Raw genomic sequence first — 19,567 nt, forward strand, 5'->3', positions numbered from 1 at the left:
AAAAACAATTCCAGTTCTCCCTCATGACAAAGCAAGGCGAAAAAAACAATGAACCAAAAAACCCCAAAGGGATTTGCTCCTGACTACATAGTATCAACCAAAAAACCCCAAAAGAAGTTGTGCCTCCCTTTTCAGCAGGGTAGACAAGCACTCATAAAGATGTCCAGCTCCTCAGGTTCAGAGTAACCATTCTACAGTTTTTCTTAGCTCCTTTTCCTCTGGGTTGACTTTCTCTGCAGTCAAACTTCTCGTAGCAAGTATGGCTGGCTTGCCACCTCCCAAGCACCCCATTGTGTTGCTACAGCTCCCTGCCTCCATTTCCACTTACTACAGCTGGGTCACTCTCAGAGTTCAATCACCTTTCCAGGTAACAAAAGTCCCCCCCAAAAAAGTTCAGCGGAAATGAATATTTCTCCAAAATATTCAGACAAATGGGTGTGTGGTAAGCCACATGTGCTGTGAAAGGCAATTGGGAGAAAGTGAACCCATTCAGAACTGATTGGCTAAATGATGTTTGCTTATCAGAGGTTATCCTGTATTGCTTTCTATCTCTATTTGGATCACAGGATAATAGTCCTTTTAGAGTGCCTTTTATCTGAATATCTCCCAGTGCTTTACCAAGCTATACATAATTATCACCAGTTTACAGATAGGGAAATCGATGTGCAAAGAATGTAAAAGACTTGACCAGTGTGCCACAGTAAGTCTGAGGAAGTCTCCCTGTTTAGTGCGCTAAAGACTATACCATGCTGCTACTCTTTTAAATATATAACGTTGTTTTTCTCCTTACAGGGTATTGAATATTTATATTTGTTACAAAATCTGAATTTATATTACAATCATATCTCATCCTTGCTGGAAGTGTCACGCCTCCAAACATTACCAGTCCTCTCAGAGCTGGATCTGCGCCTCAACCCCGTTACCAGAAAAGAATCAGATTATAGACTGTTCACTGTCTACACGCTACAAGCCCTGGAAAAACTGGGTGAGAGATATTACTGTTGAATGCTGAAGAAAAGGTATTCAATAGCAGAAATCTGTTATTACTGGATCAGTGTCATAAACTGTTGTGGCAGTTCATACGCACCACGGGCAGGAGCCTTTCTCCCATGTCGTTTGTCAGCTCCTCAGGCTCCTCCCTTCTTGCTGAGTTTATAATCATGCAAATTGTGGTTCTTCCAAGTTCTGCAGGTAAAGCTGGCAAAACTAGTAATCTCTACCGTTCCCATAGTTGTGGTTCAGAGAACTTACAAGCTCTTCAAATTTAACAGCTCAGTATTTTTCCTTCCTTTTCTTAGAAAATCAAAACAAACAATTGTATAAATGTAACTTTACAAATGTACAAGTACAGATTTAAATCCTCAGCATAGCAAATGAAAAACATAAGGCGCTCCTAGTAATGCTGACTCAGCCACAAAGTTGTTTATTCCTGTGTTGCTTCTTAAAGGCTCAGCCCTAGTCTACAATCTTTTCTGCTGTGTGTAAGGACTGTTTCTACAGACTCTTTCTACAGAGCTGCTCTCCAGTTTAATTTTTTATAATTCTGTGTTTTTCCGACTGTTTGAAGGTACTTGATTAGACCCCAGCATCAATTTATGCTTGACCTAGAATTAAGTCTTCGTCCTGAATTTATCACGTTGCAGTCTGTTGCTATGGAAATAACTGAAGCTAAAAGCAGGTTTATGACTTCGGTACAGAATCCATGTGAAAGAGCTGAAGTCAAAGCAGTATGTCTGACTTCGCAGGCTGTTGCCATGGCAGTAGACTGTAAAGTGAAGTATGCCCTATGCTGGCAAGCCTTTCTCCGTTTGGATATTCAATTCAGTGCACAGTGACTATGAATCAGGGAGAAGTGTGGCTAATAATTCTGCCCCTAACTTGGCATGTACGAGGCACTCCAACCCCAAAATGGACTAAGGTAAGTACGTATACTTGGGCTAAAACTTTAAAGAGCCTTGAGTAACTTGGGCCATGTCTACATGACAAAACTTTGTCAACCTAACTTAAGTCAGCATACAGACACCACAGTTATTAAATCACTGGCGTGCACACACGCTTGGCTCCTTGTAATAGTGTTGCGTCTTCACCAGGAGCGCTTGTTATCAGTTGTATTGTCAGCGTGGGGCATTGTGGGATGGCTGCTGTAACAGTTGTAAGTAATGCAGCCTCTACACTGCCACTGCGGCCACCTAATTACATCAACTGTGACTCTACGCCGCTTGGGATGGTGGTGTTACTACATCAGCATAGAGAGGCACTTATGTCGGCGAGAGCCAAATTTAAGTGAAGACCCTTCCACAGCTACGGCGACACAAGGCAGCTTACGTCAACCTAACCCTGTAGCATAGACCAGGCCTCAGTCCCTTTTCAAAAGTGATTCCAGCACAAGAACGCCTAGACCTTATTCAAAGTCAGTGGAAGTTAAGCTCCTAATTCAGAGGCACACTTGAAAAGTTAACTATTGGTATTTAGATCCTAGCTTAAAATCTCTGTTGCAGCCATAGTAATGAACAGCACCACTCTGCTCCCTTGAATTCCTCCCCACCTTGACTTAGATCTTTTTAGGCCTGGCTTTGGAATCATCAGGTGTTTTGCTGTGGACATCGATTTCAATGTTGTAACGAGGCCAGGCTTCTCCCCAGCCTGCAAAGGATCCATTGCCACACACACCCAGAGTCTCTTTTAGATGGTTTTATTGTCCCAAACTTAAGCAAACACAGTTCTGCAGTTCACGCTGGGCTATAAGTCCCAGGGGATGTTTCCTCTTTACCTTTCAGGCACTCATTCTGCCTCCTCTCCCGGGGGACTCTGGAAACCTGGCTTCCTAGTTCTGACTCATCAGGTCTTTCTTACTTCCCCAGGTCAAGGGCCCTCCTTTAAAGCCCAATCCGGGGCCAGGTCTGCACTAAGAAATTAGGTTGCTATAAGGTATTCCAGCCTAACCCCTGGTGTAGACAGTGCTATGTTGATGGGAGAGCTTCTCCCATTCCACCACCTCTGGGGGAGATAGAGTATCTATGCTGATGGAAGAAGCCCTCCTGTTGGCATAGGTAGCATCTTCACTGAAGCGCTAGAGCAGCACAGCTGTCCTTGTGCAGTGTTTTAAGGGTAGACCAGCCCTGGGTCAGCTGGTGCAGCACAGGTACACTGGCCCTGCTCCCTCTTAAAGGGTCAGTCACCCTGTAACAAATGTCTACACTGATTTTATTATATTCATCTGGGGTCTCACAGGCTCTGTAACAACCATCAAATTGGCTCAGGTAGTTCTGTAGCATATTGGGGGATCTGGGACACATTGTGTTAGGTCCTACAAACAGACTGTTCCTGCCCTGGAGGGCTTAGGATTTAAAAGACCTAAACAAATGAAGGGGTGGGGATGGGGCTATAACATATAAACCAATGAATGCTCGATTTTGTGTTAGTTACATGTTGTTGTTGTTGAGCTATTCATTTTAAGTGGGGTGAGGTGGGGGACAAAGAAGAGTAAGGGAATAAGAACAGGGAGAAAGAGGGACATCTCAGCTCATCACATGCCTAGCCAAGTGACGAAAATGTGCTCTGCTTCTGGCTGTCCTTGAAAAATACCTGAAGATTTCAACTGGTGCAGAATACTGTGTAACACACTTCTTAAGGAGGGTGAGCTGCTGAGCGTGTAACACCAGTGCTCTGTACTGGGCTATCCGATTATTCTTTGAGTGCAATTCAGGATGTTAGTTATGGTCTTTAAAGCCTGGAATATGGGACTCTCCCATCTGGGAGATCTCCCTCTAATATATCCTATTGCAGGACTTACAATCTTCTTGGTTCCTTGGGTTAGACTGTTTGTGGTGTGCAGGGGGGTATTCTCCATGGAGAGCCACACCTCTGGGTCTTTTCCCTCCAGTGGTCAGCCGGAGCCAGAGTCTAGAAAGCTTCATGACATAGACTAAAAGACTTATTGAATTGGGAAGCCATTTGAAAATCTTTGGCTTAACGTAACAGGGATTGGAGTTTTGCTAAGGAACAGGGGTTCCATTGATGGGCCTTTTGGTAGCTTGAGAGACTTGCATTTTGTCTTCTTCAGACCTGCTGATTGTTTATCGTGGAGTGGTGCCCGCTCATGTGTGCTGATATAAATTTATGAATGAATGAAGGGACAATGAGGTGATAATTTCAGCATTATGGGCAAAATGTTCCTGGGTACTTATGAGCTATAGAAGCACCCCAAAGTGCTAGTAATGTGCACAGCACGCGCTGTATTACTTACCCACACCCCCAGTCTAGAACACCACTGAGAGTCCCAACAGCGAATGTATCTTTTAGTCAGAGAGCTCCATGTTTCAGCCTAGAACTCTGACATGGGGTTTACCTGCCGGGGAAAGGTGAGATCTCTGTTTACTAGTCACAGGATGTGATCTGGAGACAACACACCCGGTGACAGGAAGGGGAGCAGACTGTAACTTCTTTCCGTCTTGAGTTGATAGAACTTGCACTCCAAAAGGCTGGAGGCTGCTAGGCCCCACTGCTTGTGCTCTAACTCTTCCAGTAGCCTCCACTTCCAATGTTCTGCCCTTAACCCCACAAACATCTCTGTAGCCACAGGTTTTTGTCCGGTGCCAAAACCACCACCATCAGCTTACTGCAGTGCAAAGAACCTTGGGATATGGCCACCGACGTCTAAGGGCTTGACTACACGGTGGGGTGATGCGCTCTATGGGGTTGTGATTTCTAAAGCGCACTAATGTATTGTGCATCAATTGATCTGTGTAGACAATGCAGGTGCACACTAAAAGTTCCATAATGCATCTTAATGTAATACTATTTCAGGCAGCACTACGTTAAAGCCCACCAGCAGGGGCTGTGCAGCCCAATTAATGTGTTACATGTTAGTGCGCTTTAAAAATCACACCTCCGTAGAGCACATTACCGCCCCACATAGACAAATCCCTAGCTCCAGACATGAGTGAGGGAAGCTCCAGCTCTGTGGACACAGCAACTTGTGTGTTACTTTGCAGTGTGTCTCCTTTTTAGGCTTGCTTGGCAGAGCTATCTTAAGTGTATATAGCACACGTTAGCGTAATGTCTGAAAATTACAGCCTGAAAAGTGAAAGTTTAAGAAAGTCATAAGTAATTGAAAGGGGGAGGGAGGGTAGAGTGGAGTTGTTTATGTACTCGTAATTTAAACAGTTGCTACCACTCCCACAAACAAAAAAATTCAGTGCATTCATCTTACATTTCTTGGTGACACTAAATACGCAAATTTGGGCAATGAGTAATAAAGCAATTTATCAGAATCTTAGAAATTAATTCCCTTCTGATTTTGAATTAACTTGCTAATAAATTGATACACTGAGTATTCATATGGAAATACTTTTGTAATAATATTAGCAGCTGCACTGTGAGACTATCCCATACATTCCAAAGGGGGTTATATATATCTTTAGTCTTGGGTTAGGTTAATCTGTTATCAGTTTTCTAATAATTAATGGAATTTCACCTGGTGTGAGAAAGGCTTTAATTGTTAATATTTTACTTTCCCGAGTTGTGGTTATGCAGTATACATGCTGTTGCTGTGGCAATGTCGAGAGTCTGTTTTTGCTTGCACTTGTGATAACAGTCGTCAGGGCTATACTGTAACACTAGTGTGCTTATAGGCAAAAAGAAATCTACAAATGTTCAAATAATCTTTCCTCTTTTTAGATGACAGAATAGTTAGGGAGAGTGAAAGAAAAGCTGCCATACTGCATTTTGGCCTCAAGAGAAAAGAGGAGAGTTTATTTTCTGAAAAAGAAAGCGTAAGGTAAGCATGTTTGTTTTGTATTTAATTGATAGTACCCTACGTAGCGACTTGATGTTCCTTTGCCATGTAGACAAAGTCCCTGGAAATAAATATAACAAACCCTCCGCTTTTATCCCTGTGTAGACATACCCAGAGTCTCTGGGCCAAAATCAGCTTTGGGTAAACAGATGGCACTCCACTGACTTCAGTTTGGTCCTGATGGTAGATAGTTACTATCTCTTGGAATTACCTGCTGTAGAAATCATGGGCTGTAAACAATGATTAGTACTTTACTGTTCTGCCAAAAATCTGTTCAACTGATTATCTAAAAAGTGACTAAGCACTACAACAGAAGGGAATGTTATGGGACACACTTTAGCTGTATCATTGGGAAATCTGTCTTTCTTTGCTTTGTGTCAATTTGCTAATTCATAGGGTTTTGTATTATTCAACTCAGCTGTCTCTAAATTGTCTTAGTTCTTTGTTTTATAAATACAGCACCGTAAGTTGTACCTGTACTACAAAATATATTGCTTTGGATTGTGCTACGAAAGGTAACAGACAACATGATTAACTGGCACACCCAAGTATATAATTTCTCTGACTATAAAGGACAAGCTATTGCCCAGATTCCTTTTAGGTGCCTAACTCAAGTGGCAAGATTTTCTCCCTTTGAAAATCTGGCTGCTTCAGCTGGGTGCCTAAATAGGACCTGAGCTCTTTTAAAAATGGGGCCAGCAGTGTTTTGCAATGTCTTATTAACACCAGACATGCAAGTGCTTGTCATGTCTCAATAAATGCAATTCCATGCTGAAATAGGCTTCAAACGGGGGATCCATTTCTGTTTGTCTCTACGGGTAGTTGTCTTTCTGTATGAAATTTTACACCATGATAATTCATATCCTTTTAATTTTTTGTGTAGGTTTTTTAGCTTCTTATCATAAATTTCTAATGCGAGTGTTTTTGGAATTAATCTCTGACTAAAATTTGGCAGGGGTTTTAACTGTTTATTGTGATGGGCCACATTTGCAAAAGACCTCAGCACCTAACTGCTCCTACTGTTCTCATTGGGAGCTGCTGGCTACTGAGCACTTCTGAAAATCAGGTCCCAGTTGTGAGCGCAGAATACTTCTGAAAATCGGGTCTAGTGTGCATCTTTAAACCAATGTTGACTATCTACACCAGAATTATGAGGAAAAAATTGAGCATATGTGAGACAACAGGTAGTTTTGGGGAAAAAATTTTGGGTTAAGGGAATTTTTGCCATTTTTCATAAAAGAAAATGTATTTGTCAGCAGAGACTCAGTTAATGAATCTTCTCTTTCGGAGACACTCACAAAGAATTGTCCATTTACAAAATGGCTCCCATCTCCCATTGTTCTCTGTAGGCTTGTTGCCTCAGGCTGCCCTTAAATAATTAGTTGCCATTTCCCCAGGTCTTATAAGAAAGAAGTTTAGATTGCCCTTGGCAATAATGGCCACTGCTTCTCATTGTTCTCAGCTGTAGTATAACTGTTGAATATTCATCTTATTAAAGCCAAAGATTCAAACACAGAGACCAATCTGTTCAGTGATTGTAATTTTATACAACATGGCCACTGAGTTTTCACAAGTATAAAGCAACTCTGTCTGCAGCACAACTTCTGTAATGGACCCAAATACAACAGTGCTAAGGACTTCCTTTTTCCACTCAACATACAGCATTATTCATAGTACTTCTCTCTCCTTGCTTCACCAAAGTAACAATCAACAATATTTTAAATGCTGCAGAGGGTTCTGTTCCAGATTGGCATATACAAGTCTTGAAAATCTATTTACATACCAATAACTTTGCAAATATTTTAACAAAATATTGATCGCATTTACATAGCTGAAACAATACAGAGAGAGGATAGAGTGCCTGAACCCTGAGATATATTCAACATATTTTTCTGCCCTGTCTCTGACTAAACCCATTGTGTTCCCCATCCCAGGAGGTTCTGAGTGCCTCCTGAACAGTGATGATTGTTTCCCAACTCCCACTGTCTTCAGGGAAAAATTAGGGATCTCAGCCACTTCCAGGACTGGCTGTTTTACCATTGTCTTCAATGGAAGCAATATTAGACCATCCAATCTGAGTCCATTTTAAGTTAATGTAAGGGCTTGTATACATGACCATGTAGTTCGCAGCAAGCTGGGGGCATGAATATACCCACGCTAACATGTCACACACTAACTTTCCATACGGAGCCTGCTGATGCACACGGAGGGCTTGTCTATATGGTGCATTAAAGTGCACTAGTTGGGGTGTGAATTCTAGTGTGCCCCAGAGTGTCGCACATGAACTGGCCATGTGGGCCCTGATGGCACTCAATAAAAGTTCCTTAAAAACAACAAGGAGTCCGGTGGTGCCTTAAAGACTAACAGATTTATTTGGGCATAAGCTTTCGTGGGTAAAAAACCCACTTCTTTAGATGCATCTGTGAGGTTCTTTACCCATGAAAGCTTATGCCCAAATAAATCTGTTAGTCTTTAAGGTGCCACCGGACTCCTTGTTGTTTTTGTGGATACAGACTAACATGGCTACCCCCTGATACTTAAAAGTTCCTTAGTGCATGATGATATAGTCCCATTTTGAATAGTGCTATGTCCATGTGCACTTAGGGAACTTTTAGTGCATGCCAGGAGGGTCCACACAGCCAGTTAGTATGCAACATGCTTGTGTGTGCTAGAATTTATACCCCAGCCGGTGTACACTAATGCACTAGTATGTAGTGCATACACTAATATGTAGACAAGCATTAGCAGTCCCTTAGTGCACTTTGATCTAGTCCAGTTGCAAAGCAGGTGATGAAAGCACACTAAGGAACTGTTTGTGGACCCCGCTGATGCACACTAACAGTTCCTGAGTGTGCTTGATCTACCCCACTTTGAAACGGGACTGGATCAAAGCACTCTAAGAAATAGTATTGGGAGGGGGGTAGATTTACACCCCAGATTGCCAGGAGCTAAATGTTTGAGTAGATCAGCCCAAAGAAAATTGTCACTTTTCTATGCTGGGATAGACAGTGGTAGAAGAGACTTTGGTAGAAGAGAACCTGGTAGATCAGAGACTTTTGGTATCTATGGGATGCCCTTTAAACCAGTCATATTTTTCTTGTCTGTACTTGCATCCAGAGAGTGGGGGTATTCTTTGTAAAATGTAACTGATAGGAAATGACATTTTGAGGAAGAAAAGGAGTGTAAACAGGGTATTAAAGTTCTATTACATTTGGGTACAGTTGCAGGGCCCGATTCTGCCACTCTTACTCATATTACTCCACACCTAACCCCGGGAAATCTCTTTTCGGTTGCAGCTGTAGGGAGAATACAATGAAGAACTATGCAGTAGATAAAGGGACTTCTTCAGTACCTAGTTGGGATATTGATAGCAGCAGAAATCAAACTGGTAAGTTGCTTCTTACCAATTAATGTAGCAAATACAAAGATGTATAGCAGGCCTGTATACAAAGTTGGAAATATGCAGGTATTGAAAATACAGGAGGAAGCAAAGCCTCGTGTTTTATTCTGACTAATTTGGGAAATCACTCAATAATTAGCATCTCCTTAAAAGGAAAAAGTTCAGCTACTGACTACAGTCCATGTACAAAAACTAAAGTGCACTGCCTTTGAGATTTGGCTGTGTAGATCCACACTTTGGGTTGTGCATCCCCCATGCTGCTAGGTTGGAATCTTCTGTAAAGGAGTGACTGTTGGGGTCCTGCGGGTGCCCCTTGTGAGCACAAATATTTGAGCCTGAAGGGTATTAAAAAAGAATGCACTCCCAACCATTGTCATTTCCTTTTTGGTCACTGGCAGCTCAGGGCTTCAAGGACCTTTGGCCCCCTGTTCGAGCTGTCTCTCGAAGGCCCAGACATTTGCGCACTCACTGTGTGCACAGTGCGTGTTTTTTAGGGAAAGCTTTTGAAGATTGCAAATGATCAGGCGGTTCTTTCTGAGAATCGACCCTTCTCCCATAATAAAGCAACCGCTTTCTAGTTACCTCTACAATGTTGAGTCACGGCTTCTAATTATTTTCTCTTTAACAGAGTCAAGCCAAAAGCAGTTAACTCATAAGCTTCTGTTAAAATGCGAAGCAAAGGATTCCTCAATAAATGCTTCATCTGCTTCTGCAGTACAGGCCAGCAGTTCAGCTAAAGAGAATAAACAATGCAGCAACACGCTGGGAACCCAAGTAAGACACTCTTGAGTTGTTGTTTAAGCACTAACACTATGCTTGCACATTGCTTGCTCTTCTTTAAGTGATTTGCATCTCTTTTTGGTGAAGCTTTAATTATTTTTTTTTGCCTTCCTTCCTCAGCAGCTGTATATAACATGGGCTCAGATTGGCTGGATAGTATAGTTTAGTTTAGCTTTTTCCTTTTACTTTAACATCATTTAAAAAGCACATGAAGTTCAGTGCAAAAATCTTTATGAATAGAGCCTTAAGATTGGGAATTGAAATGCACAGTAGTCAAGAAATTCATAGTTTACGGGTACCTACAGCTACAATAAGGTGTCCACATATTAGGCCAGCTCAGATGTCCCAGAATCCAGTTGGTACACATAGATAGCTTTCCTGAGACAGCTTGAGCCCAGGGCACACTGAATGGCTTGCTCTAACGTGGTAATAATTGCCCCAAATTTGTTGGTGAGGCGCATGCTCTAGCCATGCTGTTAGCTCTCCCCATATGCTCCATATTGGCAGGATTGGACGGTGTACCTTCACACTGGCTTGCCACCACCACCTGGGGACTCCCATACACAAGGGGAAACTCCATTTTCCATCCTCTTTGGGCTACTTGAGCTAAGGCTATGCTCTGATTCATTGTACCTACAGCAATCAGCTTAAAAGCATAAATGGGTATATAGAATACTTCAGACATCAGTGTGACCTAGTTCCCCTCGGTGTGGGAATCTTTACTTTTGATTGTCCTGATGTTTGTGTTTAAATTCTTAACCTTAATGCAGACTTCCAATGAAGCAGACGTACTGTGGGTTTGAATTGCTGGTGCTAGTGACTTCATGTTTGAAAAGCTTCATTTAAATTTGTGTTCAAGCCTGCACTCTTGTGTTCTGCACCTAATTTGTTATCAGTGTGGCTTCTGTAGCCATAGAAAGCCTGTCTGTTGCAATCCTTTCACTCAGGGAGCACAAGGCTTCACATTTTCAAATTTTCTTTTAATAAATGGATGACTCGGACCCTCTATATCAGTACGAAGTGCATGATCTGATGTTTCAAATATTTTTCAGCTGGAAGAAGTGGCAGGAAAACAGTTGCTGAATCACAGTCACCTGGAAGATGGTAAATGCTTCAATCTTCAATTTTCTTTCAACACTGGGACTTTTAATTCTTTCCTATATCAATAATAATCCTGTAATTCTCTTTCAAATTCATCCTGCTGCACTACTGAATCTAATATTGACATTGGAACAATTTATCACTGCTTATGGTGGGGTCTCTATCACGGGCAAATTTTAAATCCAGATTGGATGCTTTTCTAAAAGATCTGCTCTTGTACAAACAGGAATGAATTCCAGGAAATCCTCTGGCCTGTGCTGCACAGGACATCAGACTAGATGATCACAGTGGTCCCTTCTGGCCTTGGGATCTATGAATCTGTTAATTGACTGTGCCAGTAGAAGTGGTGCTCTGAGTATAGTTGTCATGTATTTCCTGTACACAATAGACTGAAGGGCTACTACAGACAGGTCAGGATTCTGAATCAGGTTTGGACTGACCACAGAGCTTCCTGCTCAGTAATACACACCACATATGGTCACTATAAGGTCCTTTACTGTTCTATCCGGTATGGCTGAGGTTAGCTTAAATCAGGTATATTACACACAGCACCATCTAGTGGCTGAACAGTATAATACAGTTAAGTATTCCATTAGTTTCAGTAACTCCTCACTTAAAGTCATCCCAGTTAACATTGTTTCATTGTTACGTTGCTGATCAATTAGGGAACATGCTCTTTAAAGTTGTGTAATGCTCCCTTCTAACATCCTTTGGTAGCTGCCTGCTTTGTCTACTGCTTGCAGGAAGAGCAGCCCGTTGCAGCTAGCTGGTGGGGGCTTGGTGGACTGGCAGCCCCCCGCTCCCCTAAGTTCCCTGTGCAGCAGGTGCCTGCAGTTCAACTGATTCCCTCTCCCCACTGCCATGTGCTGCTCCTGCCCTCTGCCTTGGAGTTGCTCCCCGCGACTCTTGCTTGCTGTGCAGGGGGGAGGGGAGAGGGAAGGAAGATTGGGGCTAATGTCAGGGTGTCCCCCTCCCCCCTGCTCCTTCACCCCACTTACCCCATCTTCCATAGAGCAGGGGGGACACAACAGGGCTCAGGACACGGAGGGAGCTTGCAGCAGCTGCTGTCTCAGCAAGCAGAACTAATTAACAAGGCAGTGTACTTAAGGGAAATGCGCATATCTCCCTCCATTCCTGCTGCCTTGTGTAGAGAGAGAGTATTAACCGTTGAGGGCTCAGCCAATTGCTAGTTCATCGTTTAGCAGTAAGGGAACTATCCCACCCTCTGACTCCTCCACCTCAACCAAGCTTCACAATCATCATCACTGTGTACCAGTATTAAATTGTTTGTTTAAAACTTATAGTGTGTGTGTGTGTGTGTGTGTGTGTGTGTGTGTGTGTGTGTGTGTGTGTGTGTGTGTGTGTGTGTGTAAAATATAGTCTTTTGTCTGGTGAAAAAAAATTCCCTGAACCCTAATCCCCTCATTTACATTAATTCTTATGGGGAAATTGGATTCGCTTAACACTGTTTTGCTTAAAGTCGCATTTTTCAGGAACAGAACTACAACGTTAAGTGAGGAGTTACTGTACATCTCCTAAGGTTTACATTCCTACCATTTACTTAACGTACACTATCACCCTATCATTAAAGTTCAGTACAGCTCAATCTGTTAAGTATCTCTGAATTGGTACTCTCTCTGTACAATCTCTGTACTGGTTTTCTAATTACACTAGTAACAACATATAACAACTCGATCATCTGGCAGTCCATTAGTTGCAACGACCAGCAGAGGTCGGTTCGGAATTCTTGAATCTTCTTCTGCATCTGTCATCCGTAGATTTTGCTCTGATTGCTCTTTCTGAGGAACAAACTGTAGATGTTGATAGCTTCTGTTGAACTCTCCACTGTTGGTCTCAGTCACATATGATCAGGGCCAGATTTAGGGGCAGGTGACCCAGACGACTGCCTGGGGTGCTGGGGTTGGGGGGGCACTGAGCTTGGGGTGCTGTTTTTGTTGTTAGCATAAATAAATACAAGTTTGCAGATCCTAGCCTAGCGTGCAAATTTATTGTCTTATATGACAGATAAATCATGCCTGCAAATCGTGCATCAAAATAATCAAATGGGCTACAAATGCAATAAAAAATAAGGTATTCAAAAGTTTAACAAATGAGGGGGGGGGCGCCAAAGATGTTCCTTGCCTGGGGTGCCCTTTGGCCTGGGGCCGGCCCTACACTGATTTATTTTTTCTTTACGACTGCTGTCGTTGGCTATCCAATTTGACACAAACGTGGGCACCAAGTTTTAGAGAACTGCCTGGTCTAGCTGAGCGTCATCTGTTGTATGAGTTTTCATAAGCTGGTTTTACCTTTTGTCTGATTTGGCTACTCTTTGTGTCTGGCCACTTCGGAGATGGATTCTTTTCCAGAGTTGGAACAGCAGTTCTGAGTAGTCTTCCCATCAGGAATTGTGCTAGGCAATATCCAGCACTTCCTGTTGGTGTTGTCTGTAGCTCAGAAGAGCAAGGACTGGATTTTCCTGCTGAAGGATTTTCGCAAGTGCTACTTTGCTCTCTGCTCACAAGCACAACTGCAGAGATCGATAGTGGTCCAGCTGAGCAGTGGCCTCTCCATCGTAGGTCCCCTGCCAGTTCACAAATGGCTCCCACTGCACAGGGTCCTCTCTTGCCAAGTTGTCTCAGCTCTCACACCCTTCACTTGTCCCAGCAAAAGAGTTAAAACTTCAAAGCCATTAGCACTGGATCTTGCAACGTCCACTCGAGAAGTATGTGACTCTCTTTGAATTCCCACTGTTTGAAAGTTGTTGGAGATTTCTTGGGGCAATGAACATTACAAAAAGCACATGATTGTGAATGGTGACAGGGCATCCAAATGTGGCACTTAAGAGAAATGGCGGAAGCCCCATCATTTGAGACATTTAATACTGGAATTTTCCAAGCACTGGGGAATATGTTGTAAGGAATAATCCTGAATTGGTTCTTGTAGGAGAAGGGATAGCTGAGATCAAATGGATCTTTTCCATCTCTAATGTATGATTTCATAAGTGTGTACAACATAAGACGTTATATTCAAGTGCCTGCTTTCTTATGACTTCTTTCTGTGGGGGGCCAGTTGTTCTTCACAGGAGGCTTATAAAGGCAGGCAACTTAAGTGTGAAGTTGGAATATGAGTAAAAATAACTTTCGGTGAATGTTTTGCCGTTTTCACAATTTTTACTCCTATGTTTGTGCTTGTTTTTTGGCAGAATACAGATCCCTTCCATCACCACCACAAATGCGTTCATCCCTGCGCTCCCCAGACAAAATAAGAGCTGGACTCACAAGAGGAGAATTTCGGGTGACCTTTTCAGAAAACGATTCCTTAGACTCCTCTCTTGAGAAGGACATAATAGGAAAACCTAATACTTATTACCTTAACCAGGACATTTCTTCAACCAAGAGACTGCATTTGAGTGACACCAACAAAACGAACCCATACAAGTCACACAGAGATACTAGTCTAGATAGTTATGACCACCTCTACCTTTCCTCCACCCCTCAGAACAAGGACTTTAAGAGACTTCAAAAAGATAAGAGAAGTACAAATTTCCGAGATTCAAGTGTAAGCCTTGCTAATGAAATGAAGACAACTTCACAGTCCACTAGTAGTGATTTACTGACACAGCACACTGAGATGGACAATAGCACTCGAAGCCTCTTAAAACTCAGTTCAGGTAAAGACACACTTACTTGTCTTAATGCTTTTCCTTTTGAGAGGTTCAGGCCATGGCAGGGAGGATTGGATTTACTGCCGTTCCTACTTTTGTGGCCACCAAATGAATGTTAGGCCCTTGCTAACCTACAAATAAAAATCATGTTCGTTCCAGGATATGAGAGGGACAAGAAAGGTGAGGTAATCTTTTATTGGACCAGCTTCGCTTTCAAACTACACAAAACTCTTCTTCGATCTGAGGAAAGAAATCAAAGTGTTTGAGTTAAATACAAGTTGGGACAGATAGTTAAGCATAAGAGGTAACGTGTTGTAGGAAGTCACTGGAGATAGAGTAGGCAATAAGGGTTAGCTTGTTTATATGAACAGAGTTTGAAGTGGGCCATTAAAAGGTTTAGCTGGCAGGTGTGTATTACAGGGTTTGTAATGAGCCATGAAACCAGTGTTCCTGTTAAGTCCATGGCTCAGTGTCTAGCAGCATGAACTTCAGTTCCCAGGCTCCCCTTTTGAAGATGTTATGTAGGTTTCCCTTGAGGATGAGTATTGAAAGATCAGGTATGGAGTGATCATTTTGTGAAAAATGTTTGCCCAGGGATGGTATGTGTGTTTGTCTATCACTTTTCTGTGTGAGTTCATTTGAGAGCGTAGTGATTGTCTGGCTTCACCCACATAGCTGTTGGGGTATTTGATTAAACCACGTCAGGGAGCATGATTATAACTCCATTGTCCCGTAAGCTGATTGCAGATAGAGTTCCAGATAGCAGAGGAATCTCATAATCAGACTAAAGCCTGATCTGGACAAACACAGTGAAGGACCATGTTAATAAAAAAATAAGTTTTAACCAGCCTCCCTGGCAATTTTATTTGTGGAGTAGACAGGACCTTGATTTTACCTCTCTATCCCCTATGTCATGGGCTGATTCTAGGTCTGTTGTGTGGTCTATATTTGACTAGTTGCAGAGCCCTGAATGCAAGATCATTCATATTGAAGCCTCTTTTAGATTCCTAATATAATAGCATAGGTGGATTTCTTTCATCCTCTTTTTATTAAGGCAAAGTTACAATAAAATGTTAACATGCTGCATAAGATGTTATTTATTGAGGATCAGGTTAATATTCAAAGAAGCTGGCTAAAGATTCTGGCTTCTTCGCTGGTGAGCTCTCCTCCACACTAAAAAGCGTGATCAAATTTCTAAACACCTATACTCTTTTTGGTGCTTCTCTTGTGTGTGTACTTGATGTGAAAGCTTTTCCATTACAAGGACAGTCCATATTTTGCTGTACCACAACTCCAGGAGTAGGAGGAGGGCCACACCTTTCCAATAATGTGCAATACAAAGCTTACCTTCTAACAATAAAAAAAGAAATTAATTTGATCAGAGCCGTAACTAGGCATTTTAGCACCTGGGATGAGCAAGTCACACAGACCGGTGAACATTTTAGCCTTGGCAGGTCCCTGTAGAGTAGCCCTGCCATCAATGGTCTATCCTTGAGCCCATCAAGGTGTTAGGGCAGACCCCATCTTCTCTTCCCCCTACTGTACTGTGTCCCCTTGCAGGGGTTTGGATATCTGTATACCCATATCCCTTGAGGCTGCCTAGTATTCTCTGCTGCTAATGAGAGAGAGAGAGAGTCACCAGACAGCAGCGCCCAAAGGAAAAGAGGCAAAAAAATTGGATCTATTTGGAAGAAAAATGTATTCCACAGGAAGTTTACAACTTAGGATTGCAAACCAGCAGGCTGTGCTGGGTCGTTATGATTTTACCTTGTGGGAAATGTTTTAAGGGTGAAGAACAGGCTACTGGATGAAATGAAACAGGAGTCTGCTGCAATAGTGGATGAGGGAAAATTAGTGGCCAGGACAGCTCTCCAGGCCAGTCTAGATGGGAATGACTCTGCTGCTCAGGCTATGGCCATTGCTATGGAGAGGTGTTCATGGCTCTCGTCCTCCAGAGGGTCAACTCAACAGACCATTTAAGGCCTCCCGTCTGAGGGTCCTTTGCTGTTGTCAGACAAAACAGATGATAGGCTATATAGTCTCAAATATTTAAGGGCAACGCTTAAGTCTCGGGGCATCTGTATGCCAGCAACAAAAAGAAAGCGGTATCACCCTCAGCATCCTCATTGGTGTCCAGCTTTTATGCCTTGTATCCAGGACCCAGACAGACAGAAGAGCAGAAATCACAAGAGGCATCTGCCTCCTCCCACATCTTCTGCAGCTGCCACTTCTTCTTGGAAAGCTGGTTTTTCCAATCAAGCATCTTGACACGATGGTTGAGGACAGATGACCGGTCCCCAACATGCGATCATCTCCTACCCTGCCATTTGTCAATTGTTTATCCCACTTCCTATGAGCATAAATGACTTTAAGCTACAAGATGTGATGCTCAAGTGGGGCTATATCTTTCTGGCCCCAATACCTGTGACTGTAGCAGAGAACCTTAAAATATGAAGCATCTCCTGTGATGTCAGCAGCTTGAGAATAAATGCTCTTCCAGTGTCTGGCAGAGTGCAGTGATCAGCAGTCGCATGTGCATGGACGTGGTGGGAAGCAATATGAGGACACGACAAGAAGATGATCATGGCTACACTACTTAGCCAAGACATGTCATAGCTCTTCCATTCCTTCCAGTCTTGTATTATTTTATTCCACATTGGACAGTAATGCTTTTTATGTTTCTCCACAACATACTTAAATATTTTTAAAATTTCTTTACCCATTTAAATGTACGTAGCTGACAACAGTTTGGTTTGACCCTTTGAGGAATAGTAGTTCCCACCATTTCAGATTTGTTGTAGTTCATGTGGAATCCCTGATACTGCCCACATTCCAAAGTCCATTGTTCTATCATTTTTAACAGGGTTTCTTCTGCCTGCAAAAACAAGACCTCGTCAGCATGTAGAAAGCTATTTTCTGTTCTAATCCAGAAGGCATTTTGATCCCTTTACCATGGGGCTGTTTCTCACATTTATTGCAAATGGCTTCATTGCAAAAGCAAACGATAGTGGGGAATAACCAGCTACCTGGTCTAGTACCTTTAAACAACTTACAAGGAGAGGATAACAAAAGTATTTTGTTTCCAATGATTAATCTTTTGTGTCAAGTTCCTTTACATGGTTGTCTACATAACTAGGAATTCTTGCATGGATTGTTTCATTTACAGCTTGTGTATACAGTGCTTCCCGTCCATGAAGGGGGTGGAGACTAGAATCTTGAAGCATAATCAATCTCCATTGGCTAAACTTACTAAGACTTTTTTTAAGGGAACATATCTATCAAAGGTTTTCATGTAGACCCATCTCTCTTTTCCAGAGCCAGCTTCATAAGACTACACCCTCCTTTCAGACAAGATGTCTGCAAAGTGATGCATCTCCCACATTTTGCCTAAAACTGAATTAATATTTGTTTACTTAGATTATTTTTGACATAGTGTAAAAATGTTGGTTCTATAGTCACATTGCAGGTCATTGATCTTTGGGCGGGTCTGGGCATATTCACTCAACCTGGCCTACATCTGTCCACCGCCCCAGCTGTTTTGTGTCCCCTCTATGCCCTTCCCAGAAACACAGTCGCTCAGTGTTTTGGGTTTGCCTTTGTTTTATATTAATGACCCCTTTGAAACTTTGTTAGAATCATAGTCCTTCCTCTACTGATAAGTATATGTGAGTTACTGCTTAGAGGAGAGCACTGAAAGATACAGGGGGGAAAGGAGGATTGAAATGTCTGAGACGGTTAATCTGCATTCCTGTTTTCCTTCCCCTAGATCTGAACACCAATACACACCTAACCAGTGACCCTGCTCTGTTAGCCACTCGTTTTTCTACATTGTCTACCAGCTTCAGTGATTTAACATCAAGGCATCAACCTTTATCGGCTGAAGCGCTGCTTGAGCATTCACAGCCAGCAGCAATGAGAAAAACATTCCCATCTGCAATGCCTAGGAAAGACAGCGAATCTGCAGCTAACAGGTGCTTGAGCCCTTCTAAAATGGGGTATAAACAAAGTGACAGACTGCATTCATCACTGTCCCCTCAGCATTGTTTTAAAGAGTCAAATAAGGAGGCAAGTGTCTTACTATTTAGCCTCTTTGCTGTACAGAAATGCATTTGCTATTAGTGGCGATTTATATTGGCATCTCATTATAATGTGCCTATTTATAACAGAAAATGGTTGTAAGAGCTGTGGTGTGGATATGTTTTTGTATGATTATTTTAAATACTACAAAACTGTAGAATGCTACTTATAATGGGTTACGGAAAATAACATGAAAAAGGTACTCTAAGAAAACAGTACCCCAACTTGAGTAAGCAATAGATCCTGCTCTGACACTACCTGGCAGCACTTAATTTTGAATCCAGGATCTTGCAGACTTGGGGGTCCAAGCCCAGCAGCATTGGGATCACCTTAATATGAAATGTCCAGTCTTAGAGATGGAGTTATTGTGCCCACTTTGCACCACACTGGCAGCGTAGGTTGGACACAAACATTTTCTAAGTGGTTTGGGGATTATCACCCAAGCACAAGTGTGAGCGTGCAGTGGTCTACAGACGTCGGAGAGGCTGCACATCACATGTCCTCTTTGTTATAAGTGTAGATGAGAAGGGGGCATGGCTACCAAAAAGGAGGAGTGATTGTGATGACATTGCACCATACTAGCTGTCCTAAGCCTGCTGCTGTTCAGCACCTCAGGCTGCTGTAACGTGGAATACATTGTTGAGGGCGTGCACAGTGTAGCACCAGAAATATACTGGGAACGAAAGGGTTCTTTTGTCTAGCAGAGAAAGGCAGAAGAAGAACCAGTGGCAGGAAGCTGAAGCCA

At 42.6% G+C, this 19,567-nt stretch overlaps 1 protein-coding gene across 4 annotated transcripts in view; it reads left to right on the forward strand.

Moving 5' to 3' along the window:
- The window catches only part of LRRC36 (leucine rich repeat containing 36), a 42,229-nt gene that overhangs the window by 5,511 nt on the left and 17,151 nt on the right, over window positions 1–19,567 (forward strand). For all 4 annotated transcript variants that reach the window (XM_044987768.1, XM_044987769.1, XM_044987770.1 and 1 more), the window contains exons 3-9: window positions 793–985; window positions 5,680–5,779; window positions 9,094–9,185; window positions 9,826–9,971; window positions 11,030–11,081; window positions 14,284–14,751; window positions 18,512–18,810. In XM_044987768.1, the coding sequence (XP_044843703.1) occupies window positions 793–985; window positions 5,680–5,779; window positions 9,094–9,185; window positions 9,826–9,971; window positions 11,030–11,081; window positions 14,284–14,751; window positions 18,512–18,810 (1,350 nt within the window). The remainder of the gene's footprint in view (window positions 1–792; window positions 986–5,679; window positions 5,780–9,093; window positions 9,186–9,825; window positions 9,972–11,029; window positions 11,082–14,283; window positions 14,752–18,511; window positions 18,811–19,567) is intronic.

This window comes from Mauremys mutica, chromosome 14, assembly GCF_020497125.1.
Source record: "Mauremys mutica isolate MM-2020 ecotype Southern chromosome 14, ASM2049712v1, whole genome shotgun sequence".
NCBI lineage: Eukaryota > Metazoa > Chordata > Testudines > Geoemydidae > Mauremys > Mauremys mutica.